Here is an 18,132-nt window from a genome sequence, read left to right as displayed (position 1 = left end):
TCGTCGAGAGGGACGGCGGCGGGCGGCGCGGCGGCGGCGGCGAGGGCGGCGACACTCGCCGAAGCCGCCGCTGCCGCCGCTGCTGCCGCTGCCTCCGCTGCCGCCTCCGCCTCCGCTGCCTCTTGAGCCTCCGCCGCCGCCACGGCCGCTACTGCCGCCTCTACAGCCGCCGCCTCCGCCGCCGCCTCCGCCGCCGCCACCTCCGCCGCTGCCTCCGCCGCCGCCACCTCCGCCTCCGCCCTCATCCTCGCCTCCTCCCTCTCCCTTGCCGCCTCCTCCCTCGCCCTCGCCTCCGCCTCCTCCGCCGCCCGCGCCGCCGCCTCCGCCTCCTCCGCCGCCCGCGCCTCCGCAGCTGCCTCAGCCGCCCGCGCCTCCTCCGCCGCCCGCGCCTCCTCCGCCGCCCGCGCCTCCTCCGCCGCCTGCCTCGCCGCCGCCTTCTCATCCTTCTGCCGCTGCCGCTTCAGCGCCCTGGCCTCACGGGTCCTTCGCTCCGCCAGCTCGTCGCGCAGCAGCCGCGCCGCCCGCAGCGCCTCCGAGCCGTCGGCGGCCTGGGTGGTGTTTGCGTTGATCGCCGCCCTGAGCGCCTCGAGATCGGCGTCGCCTCGCTCGCACGCCTCAACCGCCTCGCGCAGCGCCGCTTCGGCAGCATCACGCGCCTCCGCCGCCTCCGCAGCCGCTGCCGCCTCGCGTGCGGCCGCCGCGGCCTGCTCGGCTGACTCTGCGACCGCCGTCTCCCCCTCCGCCTCTGCTCCGGTCGACGAGTGATCCTCGAGGGCGCGCACGCACTCGGTGTGCCCTTCCTCCTCGGCCCACTGAAGCGCCGTCTTGCCGTTCGCACTGCGCGCCGCGGTGTCTGCGCCCGCCCGCAGCAAGCGCCGCACGACGGCGGGGTGGTTGAAGAGGGCGGCGTACATCAGCGCGGTGTAGCCGTCGTCGTCCTGCAAGTTGATCTCCGCGCCGTGCCGTATCAGCAACTCCACCACCCGCTCGTGGCCGCTGTTGGCGGCGTGCATCAGCGCGGTGCCGCCGTCGCTGTCCTGCAGGTTGATCTTAGCGCCGCGCCGGAGCAGCAGCTCGACCACCAACTCGCGGCCTTCCTGGGCGGCGCCCATCAGCAGCGTGATGCCGCTCATGCCGCCTCTCTTGTACGTCGCGTCGGCCCGCCCGCCACTGTCAAGCCACGCCAGCACCACCGTCTCGTCGCCTCGCCCAACCGCTGCCACGACCTCATCGGGGGCTGCCGCGGCACCGCTCGACGCCCGCTCCGCCGCAGCCGGCGACAGATTACCGGGCCGCACCCGCACGCTCTCGCCGCCGCCCTCGAGCGCCACCGCGTACCGCCCGCCCTCGAAGCTCCCCGCCACGCCCCGCTGCCCGTTGAGCTCGGGGCGGGAAGAGAGGCCGCCGAGCACGACTCGCTGGCCGAGCAGCGGCGCGTCTTCAGCTGCCGCTGCCGCGCCCGAGGAAGCGCCGCCCGCCCCTACTCGGCCCTCCGCCGCCGCCGCCGCCGCCTCAGACAAGACCTTGACGCACTCGGCGTGGCCCATCTGCTTGGCCCACTGAAGCGCCGTCTTGCCGCTCGCGCTGCGCGCCGTCGCATCTGCGCCAGCCCGCAGCAAGCGCCGCACGACGGCGAGTTGGTTGAAGACGGCGGCGTTAATCAGCGCAGTGAAGCCGTCGCTGCTCTGTAAGTTGACCTCCGCGCCGTGCCGGATCAGCAAGTCGACCACCCGCTCGTGGCCTTGGCCAGCGGCGCGCATCAGCAGCGTCATGCCGCTCACGCCGCCTCTCTCGTACGTCGCGTCGGCCCGCCCGCCGTCCTCGAGCCACGCCAGCACCGCCTCCTCCTCGCCTCGCTCAGCCGCTGCCACGACCGCATCGGGGGCTGCCGCGACACCGCTCGGCGCCCGCCCCGCCGCTATCGCTGGAGAAAACGTCTTCGCGACTCTCGATCCAGCCGAGGAAGCGCCGCCGGAGGAAGCGCCGCCTGCGCCTGCGCCGCCGGCTGCCGTCGCCGTGGGCCGTCCCGCCACGACCGACTCCTGGACGTGCTGCCGGAACGCCTCGACGCACTCGGCGCGGCCCTCCTCCTTGGCAAGCTGCAGCGCCGTCTTCCCGTTCGCGCTGCGCGCCGCGGTGTCTGCGCCCGCCCGCAGCAAGCGCCGCACGACGGCGGAGTGGTCGAAGAGGGCGGCGGCCATCAGCGCGGTGTTGCCGTTGCTGTCCTGCAGGCTGACCTTTGCGCCGTGCTGTATCAGCAGCTCGACCACCCGCTCGTGGCCGTACAAGGCGGCGCACATCAGCAGCGTGATGCCGCTAGTCTCCCCTGTCTCGTACGTCGCGTCGACCCGCCCGCCGCCCTCGAGCCACTCCAGCACCGCCTCCTCCTCGCCTCGCTCAGCCGCTGCGATGACCGCATCGGGGGCTGCCGCGGCACCGCTCGACGCCCGCTCCGCCGCCGCCGGCGACAGATTACCGGGCCGCACCCGCACGCTCTCGCCGCCGCCCTCGAGCGCCACCGCGTACCGCCCGCCCTCGAAGCTCCCCGCCACGCCCCGCTGCCCGTTGAGCTCGGGGCGGGAAGAGAGGCCGCCGAGCACGACGCGCTGCCCAAGCAGCGGTGCCCCCGCAGGATCGCCGACGGGCTTACGAGCGCGAGGCATTGCAGCAAATTCACGCGTCGAGCGCCGAAGTCCTTGAACTTCAGCGCTTCTGGCTATACCCGGGTACCGGTACTTTCTGCTGTGTTTTGAAGTTGTTTGAGCACTTGAGCACTGGATAGGGTCGATTCCGCGTGGTACGGGACCCCTCGATCGTCTCGCCCTCCCTCACTGGTATGTTCATTGGGGGGGGTCATAACAAACACGGTACAGGATCGAGGTGCACGCTGCCGAAGCAGTGTCGTCCCCCCTCTCCCCGACGGCGATGGCGGTGTGACCGATCGAGCTACAAGAGGAGCTTGTTCAGCAGGATCCGGGGTAGTCTGGCGCACTACCTCACTGGGCCTGAGACCGCCGAGACGCCTCCCATCACGTTGTTTGTTTAACTTTTTATGAGGTAAGTTAAGGTCCCCCATGCCAGTTTCGGAGGGCAAACCCTGCCCGGCCCTAGAGCCCCAGGTAAGGCCCAGGTGTGGCCTAGGGCATCAGAAGGGACCAAGAGGAGTCCAGTCTGAGCCATAGAGCCCATGTCTTTGCCCCCGCCCGAAGGTCGCGTTCAAATGCCCGGAACGGCCGTTGCAGTGGTGTCCGGCCGGCGCGATCACCGCGCTGTGACGCTCAGGGAAGCCGGTTGATGGTTTCTTTGCCCAGGCCTGGCCTCCACTGTGCTAGCTGTCTTCCATCCATGTTTGCCCTCGGGCGTCTGCCCCTCTCGATCTCTCGTCGCGTCGCGTCGCTCGTCGCAGACTCGCAGTATCTCCTGGTCGAAGGCGACGGACTTGTGCATGCCCCAGTACTTTGAGCGGCTGTGCTCCTTGTACGGAAAGGCGGGCGAGGAGAGGCAGTGCATGATGCGAGCGACGGCGCCCCCGTCAGCTTCGCGTGAAGCGTACCGGTTTCTGCACGGTTTTTCTTCTTTCTGGCATGAGCGGCATGAGCGGCGCCATCCTCCCAACCCAGCTCGCCGACCTGGCTCGGGGCGACCTGGCCTGGCTGCGCGCCTTCCTCTCCGGGCAGGGGACGCGCGGCACGTCGCTCGCGGCCCAGCTCGACGCGCGGCACGACACCGAGAAGCAGGACACGCTGCTCACCTGGGCCGCTCGTCACGGGCAGGCCGAGGCGGCGCGGCTGCTGCTCGAGGGCGGCGCGAGCGTCGGGGCGACGACTGGCCGCGGCGCTTCCGCGCTGTATATCGCGTGCCAGGAGGGGCAGATTGAGTGCGCCCGGCTGCTCCGCGAGGCTGGCGCGGCGACCGATCACGCAGACGCTGAAGGCTGCACGCCGCTGTACGTCGCGAGCCTGCAGGGCCATAAGCAGTGCGTCCGGCTGCTTCTCGAGGCGAGCGCGGCGGTCAACCAAGCCAAGGAGAATGGCGTCACGCCGCTGTGCATTGCGTGCTACAAGGGCCACGTCGAGATCGTCCGGCTGCTCCTCGAGGCTGGCGCAGCGGTCAACCAAGCGATGAACGGCGGCGCCACGCCGCTGCTCATCGCGTGCCAGCAGGGCCACCTTGAGTGCGCCCAGCTGCTGCGCGGCGCTGGCGCTGACATCAACCAAGCGATGAACGACGGCGTCACGCCGCTGCTCATTGCGAGCGAGGAGGGCCAGCTCGAGTGCGTGCAGCTGCTCCTCGAGGCTGGCGCGGCGATCGACCAGGCCGATGGGCAAGGCGCCACGCCGCTGTTCGTTGCAGGCCACCACGGCCACCTCGAGGTCGCCAAGCTGCTCTCCTCCTACGGCGCCTCCCGCGACGCTACGCCCTTCGGCACGCCCGAGGAGGTTGCAATCGAAGGAGGCCACGCCGACCTCGCCGCCTGGCTGGTCGCCAGCCGCGGCTGGACGCCGCTCCAGCATCTCGAGGCGTGCCCGAGACTAGCGGCCGAAGGCGTGAGCGCGTTGTCCTCACGCCCATTGCCCCTCTTCCGCAGGCGCTCACCGTCGAGCGGGCGCGGGCGCTGCTGCGCGGCGGCGCTGACCCGCTCGCCGGCGCGCCTTCTTCCCTCGAGCGGGCGCGCGTCCTCTGCTCGTGGGGCGAGTCGGATCCGACCGCTGCGGCCGTCGGTTCCACAGTCGAGATCCGCTCTCTCGTCTCGCGGCCCTCGATGAACGGCAAGGTCGGCGTCGTCGTCTCCTCCAACGCTTCGACGGCCCGCTTCGGCGTGCGCGTGGCGGGCGAGGCCAAGGCACTCGCACTGAGGCGCGCACTGCAATGGCCTCTCCTAGACTCGCCGGATCCTCTCTGTGACACGCCTCTGCCCTCCCTCAGGCCGGCCAACCTGCAGCCAGCGGCCGAGGCGGTGGAGGTGGGCAGGCTGGTCCTCAAGGCGGCGGAGTGGTCGCCGCAGTCCCACGAGCTCTTCCCGGAGGCGGCTCGCAAGCGGGCGGTCGAGGTGATGCGGCTGGGCTACCTGGTCGCTTGGGACGAGGAGCGCTTCGACAGCCGCGAGGGAGCGGCTCCGGAGCTGGCGGACATCTGGCGCGGCTTTGTGCTGCCAAGGGTGGTGGTGCGATGACTTCTCGTTCCGCACGGGGTTTTCAGTGAGAGGGCCGAACCCCCAGCAGGGGGTCTTGCCCCCGTTGCCCCTGTGCGGTCGCGTCTCTTTAGCTTTCCTTTCTTTTCTCTCGCCGTCGCCCCCGAGGAAGCCGTCGCCCGCGCCTTGCCTGAGACAGATCTTCTTCTTCTTGCCTGTCGCGTGAATCGTGTTTTTTTGTGCGACCGCCTTTTGTTGTAAAAATACCTAAAAATTCTTTTCTCTCGGCGCGCGGGTCGCCTCGGCGATATCTCATAGGTCTAAGCGCTAGCTTATAAATATAAATACAACGGACATCCCAAGCTAGGGCTGGGTCGAGGACAGACACGTCCCCACCTTTGCAGGATTTTGCAAAAGCGAGGGGGGAGGGCGCATCGCCGCGCGGAGAGGGCTGGAGGCACAGGGCACAGGGTATCTCTCTCGCATAGGATATGCACTCGGCGGCACGAGGGCAAGGCTGGGCGTCCTATGTTTGTGCTCCCCCCCGGACCCCTCGCTCTCGGGCACTAACCATCTGACCACTCATCGACGGGGCTTGGCGAGCGGCCGCGCTGCGGGGCAGGGCTGGTGAGGATGGGCTCTGGCCACTCGCCCGTGCGGTTGTAACCGCGCATCAGCCGAACGGAGGCCTCGACCGCCCCGCGGCAAGCTCTCGAGCATCTCGAGCAGCTCGCCCGCCGCCATCGCCGCCTCGAACTGCTCCCTCATGCCGAGCGCGCCGCATACCCTGCGGACCGCCTCCTGCTGCACCTCGTCCGGCGTATCGGTTTCATAGCCGGACGAGTCAGCGGAGGCGGCCCGCTTGGCGGGCGGAGAGTCGGGCGACGGCGAGCGCGACTGGCGCGAGGGCCCGCTGCCGCGCGCGGACAGCGCGTTAGCTTGGAGCGGGCAACTTGGGGCGGATTTTTCCTTTTCTTTTTCCGTCTCTGGGCGCCGCTCCTGCCACGCTTCGGATGAACTCTCCCACGTCGCCGACGCCACTCGCCGCCGCCTCACGTATCTGGGCCGCTCACAGCCTGCTGCAGCTCTACGTGCAGCAGTTCCTCTTTCCCGACTCTTGGCGGCCTCCGCTGTGCCTGCTGTCGTGTGCGCTCATGCTGACGCCCTCGCGGCCCTTGCTCGCGGCCGCGCTCGTCGCACGCAATGCTGCACGATACACGCAGATGCCTTTTGTGTGGGACTCGGAGTTCTGGTGCGCACTGACCGACGCGAGCGTGCTGTGTTCGCTCTGCCTTTCCCAGCGGTCGCGCCTGCCGTGTGTGGGGAGGTGGTGCCGAGCCCAGCTCGCTCTCTGCTACGCCGCCTCGGGCTTCTTCAAGCTGAACGAGGCGTTCTTGGACTCGCGCGTGAGCTGCGCGCCTATCTTCGGCCTCTCGCTACTCGAGCGCATCCCACCACTCGCCACAGCCCTCAAGGCGGCGCCAGGGGCCGTCGGCGTGCTCGCGGCTCTGATGCCCCCCGCCGTCATCGCCGTCGAACTTTGGATCGCGGCGCTGCTCGCCCGCGACCGCTGGTCCTCGCGCGGCGTGCTGCTTGCCTTAATCTTCCACGCGGCCATCGCCCTCACGCCGCCGCCCAATGGAGCGCGAGCGCCTCCTCCGCCTGCTCTCGGGGCGGCGACGGGAGAGGAGCGCCTCCTCCTCTGGTGTCATAGGCGTGCCCACCTTCTCCTGCGTCGCCGCGTCGCGTCTCGCGCTCTGCGTGGGCGACGACGCCGGCCCTGCGGCGAGCGCGCTGGGCAGCCTCGCCGCCGCCCCTCGCGCGCACCCCACGTCGGCTGCCGCGCTCGCCGCGCTCGCCGCGCTCGCCGCGCTCGCCGCTGTCTTGCTGGCGCCGCACGCCGACCCTGCGGTCGCCCTCTTTTGTGCGCTCGCGGTTTGTGGCCACACCGCCCCGCGGGACCGAGCCCACCCTGGATTCGATCCTCTGGAGGATGGGAGTAGGGGAGTAGGCGCTGGTCTGCCTCGCCCTCGTGCTGCAGCGGCCGGCGGAAGCGGAGCCGGCCGAGGCTCCGCGGCGGGCGACGCGGGCCCTCGTGGGCGCGGCGGCGGCGTACTCGTTCGCCCTGCCAGTCTTGGGCGTGCAGGAAATGAATAAAGAAATGAGACGGCCAACCTCTGAGACCACATGCACATGTTGTGGGTCCCCGCCCTGCACGATCTTGTGTGAGGGAGAATCTTCAATCGTGCAGGAGGTGGGGAGCTGCACGATGTTTGCCAACCTGCGCCTCGCCCAGGGCAAGTCCAACCACCTGCTCGTGCTGACGGGGTTGCTGCAGCGCGTGTACGCCGGCGCGGGCGGCGACTACGGCGGCGGCGTCGTGCGCGTGGAGCACACCTCCTCGGCCTTCCTGCACGCGCTCTACCCAGGCGAGATCTGGCGAGATCGGGGGAGATCGGGGGAGATCAGGGTGGCGTACGGGTCAGGTGTAGCGGAGATATAGGAGCGTGTAGCCTTGAACCTGCCTGGCCCAGGCGAGATCCCCCCATTTCTCCCCATATCTCCCTAAATCTCCCCTCGGCGAGCTTTCACAGGTCGTGCCCGATATCTCCCCATATCGCTCCCCCACATCTCCCCCACATCTCCCCCACATCTCCCCCACATCTCCCGACATCTCCCCCACTTCTCCCCCACTTCTCCCCCCATCTCCCCCACATCTCCCCCCCATCTCCTCGCGCGCGCTCTTCCCAGGCGAGATCTCCGCGCTGCTCGACAGTCGGACGCGCGAGCTGCTCCGACTCTCGGGCCACATCGACCGCCAGTTCAACCCAAAGGCACGGCGGGTGCTGGGCGAAGCGAGACGCGCGCGCATGCCGCGCTGGGACGCCGCCGCCGGCGCTCCGTTTGTGCGCTTCACCGTTCCGGCTCTCGAGCTTCGCCGGCTGCTCCTCGAAGCGCGCGCCGCCGCCGCGGCGTCCAATACAAGCTTCGACCTGCGCTACACGCGGCTGTCGGCCGGCGCTTTGGCGCTCGGCGGCGACGCGTGGCGCGCGCACGCGACGGGCGTTGCGGTGCGCCTGACCGACGACGATGGCCGCGGAGGCGGCCGTTGCGTGTCGCGCGACGAGAGCGACGGAGCCGCCGCCCGCTCCTTCCGGGCGCTGCGGCGGGCGGCGGGCGGCGGGTGGGTGCCGTGCGGGGACGACGAGCTCGCGCGGCTGCCGCCGCCCTCGGCTCTCGCGCTGAAGTGGTCGCTGTTCTATCCGCTCGCAATCGTGCCCGGCGCCACCGAGGTCGTGTGCAACTACTAGGCTGGGAACCCGTGCCACGTGTGCGTGCTTTCCGCGAGCTCTCGCTCTCTCAAACTTGCATTTGTGTACAATTTGTCATTTTGTTGTATCATCCTCTCAAAGCTCGGAAAGGGGGTAGGCTGGTGCAGAGGAAGGAGAGTGCAGTCATGAGCGGCTCCGGAACGTGCGCACCCCTCCACGAAGCACGATCGTGGCCCTCTTTGCCTCTATAGAGCCCGATGTCGCTTTTCTTCTTTCTGGCGGCATGTGCATGAGCGGCGCCCTCCTCCCAACCCGCCTCGCCGACCTGGCTCGGGGCGACCTGGGGACCTGGCCTGGCTGCGTGGCTTCCTGATCCTGTCTGGTTCCCCCCCGTTGATGAGGTGCCCCGCTCCAGTGGTTCCAAGAGGAACTCCTCGGCTTCGGGGGCTGGCGGGAAGAGGCGCAAGAAGTGAGGTAGAGCAATTGATCATCGAGCTCTTCTTGCCGCACGGCTCTTCTGTGTGCCGGCACAGAGCTCCGTGCAAGCCTTCCAGCGTGATAGGAACGAGTGTATCGCTTTGACGGATCGACCGTGCTTGTTATCCACATCGATGTGACGCACACAGTGACACATCAACGACACACTTTCTCCCACCCGCCGGGACGCAAAACGCTCTCGACGAGAGCCACAAGAAGGCGACCACACAGCAAGCCGCTCGGTCGATCACGTTGCTCGCTCGATGCCGGCGAGCGCATGGCGCACGCCTTGGACGGTGGCGAAGCCAAAAACACCGGCAGTGGCCGTCCGCTGGCGTGAGCGGCGGCGGTCGAGACCTCACCCTTCGCGCCGACGACCCAACCTCACGCGGAACATAAACAACCCAACCCAACCCAACAACCCAACCCAACCCAAAAAGCACGATTCTCAAGTTGGGCCCTCGGCGCGCAGCCCTCGGCCCCTGGCCAGTGCCGTCGGCGCTAGTGCGGCAGTGGCCGAGCGCGTGCCAGTCGCAGGCCTCCGCCCTCACTCTTGGTCTCTCTCCCCCTGTAAAGAAAGAAAGAAAGAAAACAGACAACCCAAGGGAGGGATGGGAGGACGGCACGCCGCCACCACACAGGGATTTTAAGGAGAGGTGTGTGGTGCGCTAGCCGTCGCCCACCCTAGGGAGTCTGCCTCTTCCTATCTCTCTTCGCAGTCTCTCGCCGCTTCTCGCTGCAACCTTCATGCCACCTCTCTCCCCCTGTGTGTTAGATCATCGTGGTTTTCTTTATTTCGTGCCGTTGATTGAAGCCCTGATTTCCGCCTCCTTTTTGCACGCCGTCATGCTCGTCGCGGCGCCCTCGAACGCCGCCGCTCGCCCGCCTGCTGGCCGCGGGGACCCGTTCATCAACACGCGCAACCGCACCGACGTCGTCATCGAGCCACTCCAGACCGAACACCCGACGCTCGCCCTCACGACGCCCGCCTCGCGCAAACCCAACAAGACCGACAAGCCGTCCGCGGACCCGCCGGCCGCGGAGCTCTCCAAGGACCTGCCCTCCCCCTTCTGTTCCTTCGTCAAGTACTCGTCCGCGCCTGACCGCACCCAGCAGCTGTTTTGGGCCGTGCTCCTGCTGCTCGGAGCGTGCGGCGGCGTGCTGAAGAGCGAGTGGATGTGGCCGCGCTTCGGTGCGGCCAAGGGGCGGAGCAGCAAAAGGCGCCTCGTGCGGTGCCGGACGGCGTCGTGCCGCGGCGCGTGGCTTTTTCTCGTCGCGCAGCTCCCGCTCGGATGTGCACTGTCACCATCGCCGCCTACGCCGCCACCGCCCCTAGGCAGTACCTGCGAGACTGCCATGCCATTCGATGGGGCGGGTAACGCCTACACCGACATTAACTCAACTGCCCTCGGCCCGGGTCCAAGCAGCGCGTATAGTTTGGAGCAGTGCAGAGGCACGGGATTCAACACGACCGGTAACGTCTACTGGCTGCGCCTCGCCGACATGTTTCCCTTTCCCAACGAGCTGTGTGCCCATAGCTTCGACTAACTTTTTCGATGACCTTGGCTTCGAATCGGGGGATTCGTATTACTTTAAAACCGACCTGTCCATCTTCACGGGAAGCTGCGACGCGCTCAAGCAGGTTGCATGCAACGGCGGGAGAGTCAAGCAGGAGAAGGGCGGATGCGCCTCCTACTACTCTCGCATCACAGGACTGCAGCAGCTGCTCACCGTAGGCGACCAGTACTGGGTGGTAGTTGGGGGTTGGTACGAGCCCAACAGTCGGCTGCTGGCCACGAGCGCCGTCCGATTTGCGGCTGAATATCAAACGCCATCGCCACCGTCGCCGCCATCCTTGCCGTCACCGCCATCGCTGCCCCCCTCTCTGCCGTCGCCGCCGTCCTTGCCGCCGCCGCCATCGCTGCCGCCCTCTCCGCCCTCTCCGCCGCCTCCACCGCCGCTGGTCCCGCCGCCGCCGCTCTTCCCCGGCTTTGTCGCGGCGGCGAGCGCAGATAAGCTCCGCTCCCTGATCGAAGAGGCCGAGCTCCGCTCCCGCACCGAGAGTTCTACAAATACCACCGTATCAATCTACCTGCCGCCCGGTGCGCACTTCAAGCTGATCAGCCGGATCTGGTGCGAGTCCAGCATCAAGGTGACCGTCGCGAGCAGCGGCGAGAGCGCGACGCTCGATGGCCAGGGAGAGACCGGGCTCTTCAAACTCGAGAACGGCTGCAGCCTCACCCTGCGGGGGCTGACCCTCGTCAACGGGAGGGTGGCGGGTGACTGGCCTGATGGCTACGGCGGCGTTGTGTACGCGAGTGGCGCAGGCGACGTCGAGATCATTGACTCGGATGTGAGGGACTGCAGTGCTGTCAATGTGCGCCGCGTAGAGCTAGCAGCCCGCCCTGAGCACCGTACCTACGGCAGCGAGGTGAGAGATGGAGATCTCTACGGCTGCCTCACCCCGCTCTCTCCTCGCACCCGCAGAACGGCGGCGTCGTCTACGCGGAGCACAGCGGTGCGGTCTCGCTGATCGGCTCGACTGTGACGAGCTGCTCGGCTGGCCGGGTGCGCCGCAGCCACCCTGCAGCACCGCACGTCAGCAGCGGGGCGAGATATAGAGAGGGGCCACGGCTGCCTCACCCCGCTCTTACCTCGAAACCGCAGTCCGGCGGCGTCGTCGACGCGCTTAAGAGCGGTGCGGTTTCGCTAATCAAGTCGACCGTGACAAACTGCTCGGCTGACCTTGTGCGCCGCGTAGAGCTAGCCCTCGTGCTTGCAGCCCTTCACAAGGCCTCTCGCGCCTCCCCCTGGCAGAGCGGCGGAGCGACAAAAACGTGGGGCAGCGACCTCATCGTGACAGACTCTTCCATCTCTGGCTGCAATGCCGCGTATGGCGGCGCAGTATACGTGCACTCGGGCTCAGCCAGCCTGGCCCGCTCCAATATCTCCAACTGCATCGCCTCAGATTATGGCGGTGGCCTCTACTCGGCGGGCGGGAGCACCTCCCTGAGTAACGGCACCCTCATCAACCGTTGCTCTGCTCTGTCTGGTGGCGGCCTCTACTCGGCGGGCGGGAGCACCTCCCTGAGCGAAAGCACCCTCATCCGCGGCTGCTCTGCACCGGAGGGTAAGGGCAGCTCCATCTTCCTGCTCGCTGGCGAGGTCTCCTACACCCTCCCCGCCCCCGCCGGTCGCTGGCTGCCGAACGCGCGCTGCGAGGTGTACCGGGAGGCGTGCACTTACCCTGACATCTGCGTAGATTTCAGCGCGGGAAGGTGCCTGAAGTACGCGCAGGCGCCTAAGCAAACAGCTTGCCTCAAGCACCGCGGCGATTGCGCCCTCGCCGTCGCAGCAGTCGGCCAGCCGCCTTGGTACTGCCAAAACCCGACCGTCGTGCAGCCGTGCAACTGGGATAGCACGCGTGGCGGAGACCCCTCCCTCCTCGGCAAGAGCCTCTACCAGCTGCCGCTGCTACCCGTCGAAGAGGACTTCCCCTTCGCCTGCGCCGCCGGCCTCCTCGGCTCGGCCGACCCCGAGTACCAGTCGAGCAGCAGATGCGCCGGCCCCTGCCCCGCTGGCTCCCAGTGCCCCACAGAGGCGACCTATGAGCCGCTGCCCTGCGATGCTGGCCGCTATTGCCCGAGAGGGACCGCGGACGCCCCCCTTGCTTGCTCCGCCGGGTCGTACTCGAACGCCACGGACCTCACCGACGCGAGCGAGTGCACCGACGCCGCTCCGGGCCACTTCGCCGCCGCCGGCTCCACCGAGCAGTCGGCGTGCGCCAAGGGGTCGTACACGGACGCGTACAAGCAGGGCGAGTGCACGCCCTGTTCCGGCGGCACGTACCAGGACGAGGAAGGCAAGACGGCGTGCAAGCCGTGCGAGGCGGGAAGCTACTGTCCGAAGGGTGCGTCGGCGCCGCTGCCGTGCGAGAAGGGCAGCTACTCCACCGCCACGGACCTCACCGCCGCCTCGCAGTGCACCGACGCCTCGCCGGGCCACTTCGCCACTACCGGCTCGACGCAGCAGACGGCGTGCGCCAAGGGGTCGTACACGGACGCGTACGGGCAGGGCGAGTGCACGCCCTGTTCCGGCGGCACGTACCAGGACGAGGGCGGCAAGACGGTGTGCAAGCCGTGCAAGGCGGGACGCTACTGTCAGAAGGGTGCGTCGGCGCCGCTGCCGTGCGACGCTGGCACCTACGCGAACGCGACCGACCTCGCCGACGCGGGCGAGTGCAAGGACTGCCCCGCCGGCAGCGCCTGCTCCACAGGCAGCATCGAGCCGACGCCGTGCTCGCCTGGCACCTTTGCCGCAAAGGAGAGGCAGCCCAAGTGCGAGCCTTGCCCTCCCGGCACCTCGTCGAAGGCAGGCAGCGACGCGTGCGACCAGTGCGAGGCTGGCCGTTACGCCGCCAACACTGGTCAGGGCCTTTGCGTGCCGTGTCCTCACCCCCTCAGCTCGGTCAACGGCAGCACCACCTGCTCGTTTTGCATGGAGGGCTTCTACTTGAAGGACGCGAGCGCCGACCCGGACGACATCTTCAAGTCCCCGACCGAGTACTGCAAGTCCTGCCCGACGAACGCTACCTGCCCGGACAATACCACACTCGCTTCCCTCGTCCTCCCGCGCGGCTTCTGGCGCGCCAGCCCCTCCTCCGCCGTGCTGACGGAGTGCCGCCTCTTTGGCGGCAATGACAGCGCCGGAGAGACGCGATGCGCCGGCAGCGAGCCGGGAGAGGCCTCTCGCCGCCGGAGGTTGGAGGAGGCGGGCTCCGAGTATTGCGCCCCCGGCTTCAAAGGCCCCGAGTGCCAGCTCTGCGCCGCGGAAAATTGCTACCTCGCCGACGGCGACGCGTGCAAGGAGTGCGCTCCGCGCGGCGCGGCGGCTGGCCGCATCGTCGGCCTCGTCCTCGGCCTCTGCGTCGCGTGCGGCCTCGCGGCGTATTGCTACAGCATGACAGAGTGGCGGGAGAAGCCCTACATCGGCCTTCTGCTCCGCCTTGCAGACCGTGCCGTCTACTGGTGCGTCGCGATCGGCCTCACGGCCAAGTTCAAGATCCTGTTGGGCTTCTACCAGATCGTCATCGTCTTGTCCACCACCTACTCCACGCGTCTGCCGGACACGTACACGCGCTGGACCGACGCAGTAGCCAACGCCGTCTCCATCGACTGGTCGGGAATTTTGTTGCCACAGCAGTGCCTCGGCTACGGTTTGCGGCTGCTCGGCATCGCCCTCTCGCCCGTCGCCCTCATCGCGCTGCTAATAATCGCGGGAGTATGTCTGCGGCTCCACCCCTGGCGTGCTGCCCCGGCTCCGCACGCGAGGCCGTGGATCGCAGAGGCGGCCCTCGGCCTCCTCGACCTCACGCCGGCCGGCCTCGTGCTCGTCTTCTGCTTCGTGCCCTCCATCAGCGCCTCCATCTTCCGTGCGTGGTCGTGCAAGGCAGTCGCACTCACACGCCTTTGCAGCCAGCTCCTCACACCTCTCACCCCAAGGCGACTCCTCTCTAGGCGTACGACGATCCCGACAAAGACGATGGCATCGTTAGCTACATGCGGCAGGACGCGAGCGTCGAATGCGGCACCGAGGATCACGAGTCTATCACCGACCTCGCCATCGGTTTCATCGTCCTCTGGCCCGCCGGTTCGCTGGTCCTGTTCACGGCGCTCCTCATCGCTTGCCAAAAGCCGCTGCAGGCCAAGACGCCGACGGCGCTGACGCGAGCGACCGCCTTCCTCCATCGGGAGTACAAAACAACCTTTTACTGGTGGGAGGCGTTGGAGCTGGCCCGCAAGCTCGTGCTGACGGGCTTCGTGCTGCTGATCCCGGAGAAGAACGCGTTGCTTCGGCTCGTGGTGGCAACCCTCATCTGTTCCTGCTACGTCGCGCTCGTCGCCGCCACCAAACCGTACAAGCGCGTCGAGGATTCTGTCCTCGCCGTCGCAATGAGCCTCATCCTCCTCATCGTCTTCCTCGGCGCCAATTGGACCACCATTTTCCTCCGCATCGAGGAGCGCTCCGGAACCGATGACGCGGCCGCCGTATTCGGCTTCAGCAAGCTTAATCCGATCGTCAGCACGATGATCGGCCTCGCCGGAGTCGCGCTCTTGATCTCCCTCGCCGGCGCCGTCGTCGCCGCCCGCCGCACCGCCAAGGTCCCAACGATCCGCCTTGTCTCCACCAAGCAGCCGCCCGAACTCACCCTCGTGCGGGGCCTCGCGTGGCACCTCTTCCTCTCGCACATTTGGTGAATCACAGCTGCGGAGGGAAGAAGAGAGTCCGAACGCGCATGAGGCACCCCCGACCCCGAATAGGTCGACTGGTCAAGACACCGTCGGAGTCATCAAGAGCGAGCTGCAGCTGCTGCTGCCAGGCATCAAAGTCTTTCTCGACGCGCGTACACGCATGTTCATCGCGCCGCGTACAGGAAGACAGCGCCTCTGACTGCGCGTCCTGTACTCATAGGTCGATGATCTCAAAGACATCGGGGCGCTTGAGGAGTACATCCAGCGCACGCAAATGATCCTCTTCTTCCTCTCGCAGGGCTACTTTCGCTCACCGGCGCTCGCACGCACGCCGCCCGGCCACGCCTCCCCAACGCAGCGCGAGCCGCCGAGCGCCCCCTCGACACTCCCCGCGGCTCACCCTTCGCTCCGCGCGCGCCACCAGAACTGCCTCCGCGAGATCCGCGCGACGCTCGAGCAGAGCAAGCCGCTCGTCCTCGTGCAAGAAGCGGACCCGGCCAAGGGCGGCGGGACGCTGCAGGCGCTGCGCGACGAATGCCCCGACGAACTGCAGTCGGACATCTTTGACCAGGGCCGGACGCAGACGACGTGGTATCGCATCGAGGAGTTCCAGCGCGTCTCGCTCAAGACCATCGTCGAGGCGCCGTTAGTCCATACACCGCGCCTCTCTCTCTAGTGTCTGGACGTTCCCGCTTTGCACCCACACAGGCGGTGCTCCTCTGCTCGCCCGACTACGACGGGCTGGACGCCGTCGGCCTCTACGTGCCGGGTGAGCCGCGCATCCACTCGTTCGCCCTTGCGAAGCCCGTGACGCTCTGGGCCTCGCCGGCCAACGCGGGGTCGGTGGAGCTGGCCAACGAGCTCGCCGACGCCCTTGCCGGCCTCACCGTCTCCACGGCCGAGGACCGCGGCTCTGTTGCCTCCCGGGCTTCTCACCGCCGCTCCAGTATCATGCGCCGCTCGGCGCCGCGCCGCGCCGGCGACGCGACGCACATGCTGCTCTACCTCAACGAGGACACCTGGTCGGACGAGCGGCTGGCCGAGCAGGTCAGGCAGGCGCGCGAGGACAGGCTGCCGATCGTGATGGCGCACGAGAACGACCCCGACAAGGGCGGCGTGCCCTTCTCGCGCTTCTTTGAAACCACGCCGCAGGAGCGACTCTCTCCAGACTCTCTCAGAGGCGGCCATCCCGCGCGTTTCCCATGCGTTCCTCCAACCCCCCCTTCCTTACAATATGTCGCAGGAGCTCATCGCCGGAGGCCTCTACAAGGACCTGGCAAAGTCGTGCTTCCCCGGACGCCACCACGAGGCGCGCGCGGCGGCGGCGGAGAACGGCGTTCCGCCTTATGCGTGCGACCCCCCGCTCTATGACCCCTCCCGTAGGTTTCGCTCGTGCTCTTGGCAAAGGGCCTCGGTGCGTCTCCGGCCCGGGCAAGGGTGGACCTCCGCCGTTGGAAGAGCCTTGTCTGCCGCGCCGTTGGCAGCCTCTTCGAACGGACGGTCCGCGGCGGCGGCGGCGGCGACGACGGTGGCGACGTCGGCCACGAGACATCGGCGGGGCAGCAATCCGTCTAGCTTTTTTTGAGGAGCAATCCGTCTACCTTAGCGGCCGCAAGGGAGAACGCCTGCCGGTCGGGGAGACGGGACTGAAATATTTTTTCGGTGTTTGGGCGGGGACGCCTCCGAACTCCGTCCCTGCTCCCTCGCCCCTCGCCCGGCTCCGCAGCACCACGCTTGCGTGGATACGGGGTGTGGAGGGTGAGTTGACCAGGGGTTGTGCGCCGGGCCCTCCTGCTCGGCTCCAGCCGGTAGACAAGGTCTTGTCATCAACAGAGTAGATGGATCTGACCTCGGGGCCGATGTGACCAAGCGCTGGTAGCGTGGTTTAGCCTCACACCCATGGACTCACAGTGTGCCGGCAGTCGCCGAGCAGTGTCGCTCACACAAGCCGCAGCACAAGTGACTGAGGGCCAGTGAGGGCGAGCCCATCTCGCTGTCACAGCTGTGGCAGCCGCACAGTAGGCTGTGTCAACTGTGCAGAGTGTGTGAGCAGTAGAGGAGCTGCTCTCCAGGCTTCTGTCGCAAAGAGCAGCATGCCACCGAAGGCGCTGTCGAGGTTCGCCGAGCGCGGCGAAGGTTGGAGGAAGCCGTCACCCACGAGCGCGTTGGACTTTTCACTCCGGACAAAGACGGGGACACAGCGGACGGTGCGGGGTGTGTCCCCGTCATAGCGGCGAGGCGCGGGACCGTCTGTGGCGAAGTGGGTCGCGTCCTCCGATTTCCGTCAACCCAGCATCCACACCCTTTACGTGGCTGGCAGGCTGACCCGTGTGCGGGGTGACCCGCGCACGGGGAAGCTTTTCACGGGTTCGAAGTCGTCAAACATTTTAAGCAGCGGAGCCCGCAAGGCGCGCGATACACACAAACCATCCTGGCCAACCGCATGACACCTTAACACCACAGCCACACATAGTATAGACCTCTTGCGAGGCCAGGGGCGCCGACAGCGTTCGCGCATGGCAAGCGTTGGTAGCACGCATCGCCGCGCTCTCTCGGCGCGACCCCCGACACCGCACATCTCCCCGCGACCCCTTCAGACGGCCAACCGGCCATGGCCTCTCACCGTCTCGCTGCGTGCGGCGCGGAGGAAGGGCGCGGGCCAGGAGGAGAGGTCAATGCGCCGCAGCACGCCCTCGTATTCCTCGCCGACGGCGCCAGGAGCCCCCTCTGGCTCGGGCGATGTCGCCCGCCCTCTAACAAGTGCTCTGCACGATCGACTCGGAGAGGAGGCCCGCCTCCTTGAGCGTCTTGTCGGCGGACGGGGTGAGCGGTTTGGGCGGGAAGCCGCCGCGCAGCTCAAAGGACACGCCTGCGACCAACACAGGAGTTTGGTGTGTGTGTGTGTGTGTGTGTGTGTGTGTGTGTGTGTGGTGGGGGGGGGGGGGGTTGGGGGGAAGAGGGTTGGTGGTGGCGGTGCCCGGATCCCGCGTGGGCGGGGGCC

At 67.8% G+C, this 18,132-nt stretch overlaps 4 protein-coding genes across 4 annotated transcripts in view; 3 read left to right on the top strand and 1 right to left on the bottom strand.

Annotated features, from left to right (window-relative positions):
* Window positions 1-3,345: 3,345 nt before the first annotated feature.
* On the top strand, window positions 3,346-5,173 carry EMIHUDRAFT_227027 (hypothetical protein; the record flags this gene model as incomplete). Its single annotated transcript, XM_005788298.1, has 2 exons — window positions 3,346-3,441; window positions 4,589-5,173. 2 exons carry the CDS (start codon window positions 3,346-3,348, stop codon window positions 5,171-5,173), a joined length of 681 nt encoding a protein of 226 aa, XP_005788355.1.
* A 591-nt stretch (window positions 5,174-5,764) lies between these two features.
* Window positions 5,765-7,142, top strand: EMIHUDRAFT_227026 (hypothetical protein; the record flags this gene model as incomplete). The annotated part of the gene is made up of 5 exons (XM_005788297.1): window positions 5,765-5,785; window positions 5,967-6,064; window positions 6,207-6,383; window positions 6,459-6,836; window positions 7,124-7,142. 5 exons carry the CDS (start codon window positions 5,765-5,767, stop codon window positions 7,140-7,142), a joined length of 693 nt encoding a protein of 230 aa, XP_005788354.1.
* A 258-nt stretch (window positions 7,143-7,400) lies between these two features.
* Window positions 7,401-8,442, top strand: EMIHUDRAFT_227025 (hypothetical protein; the record flags this gene model as incomplete). The annotated part of the gene is made up of 3 exons (XM_005788296.1): window positions 7,401-7,617; window positions 7,883-8,037; window positions 8,341-8,442. 3 exons carry the CDS (start codon window positions 7,401-7,403, stop codon window positions 8,440-8,442), a joined length of 474 nt encoding a protein of 157 aa, XP_005788353.1.
* Window positions 8,443-17,493: 9,051 nt separating this feature from the next.
* The window catches only part of EMIHUDRAFT_429219 (hypothetical protein), a 2,405-nt gene continuing 1,766 nt past the window's right edge, over window positions 17,494-18,132 (bottom strand). The window contains exon 5 of the mRNA XM_005788295.1: window positions 17,494-18,000. Coding sequence (XP_005788352.1) covers window positions 17,885-18,000 — 116 coding nt within the window. The 3' untranslated portion in view covers window positions 17,494-17,884. The remainder of the gene's footprint in view (window positions 18,001-18,132) is intronic.

Source organism: Emiliania huxleyi, assembly GCF_000372725.1.
Source record: "Emiliania huxleyi CCMP1516 chromosome Unknown EMIHUscaffold_136, whole genome shotgun sequence".
Lineage (NCBI taxonomy): Eukaryota > Haptophyta > Isochrysidales > Noelaerhabdaceae > Emiliania > Emiliania huxleyi.
This window is presented reverse-complemented; position numbering and strand designations above follow the sequence as displayed.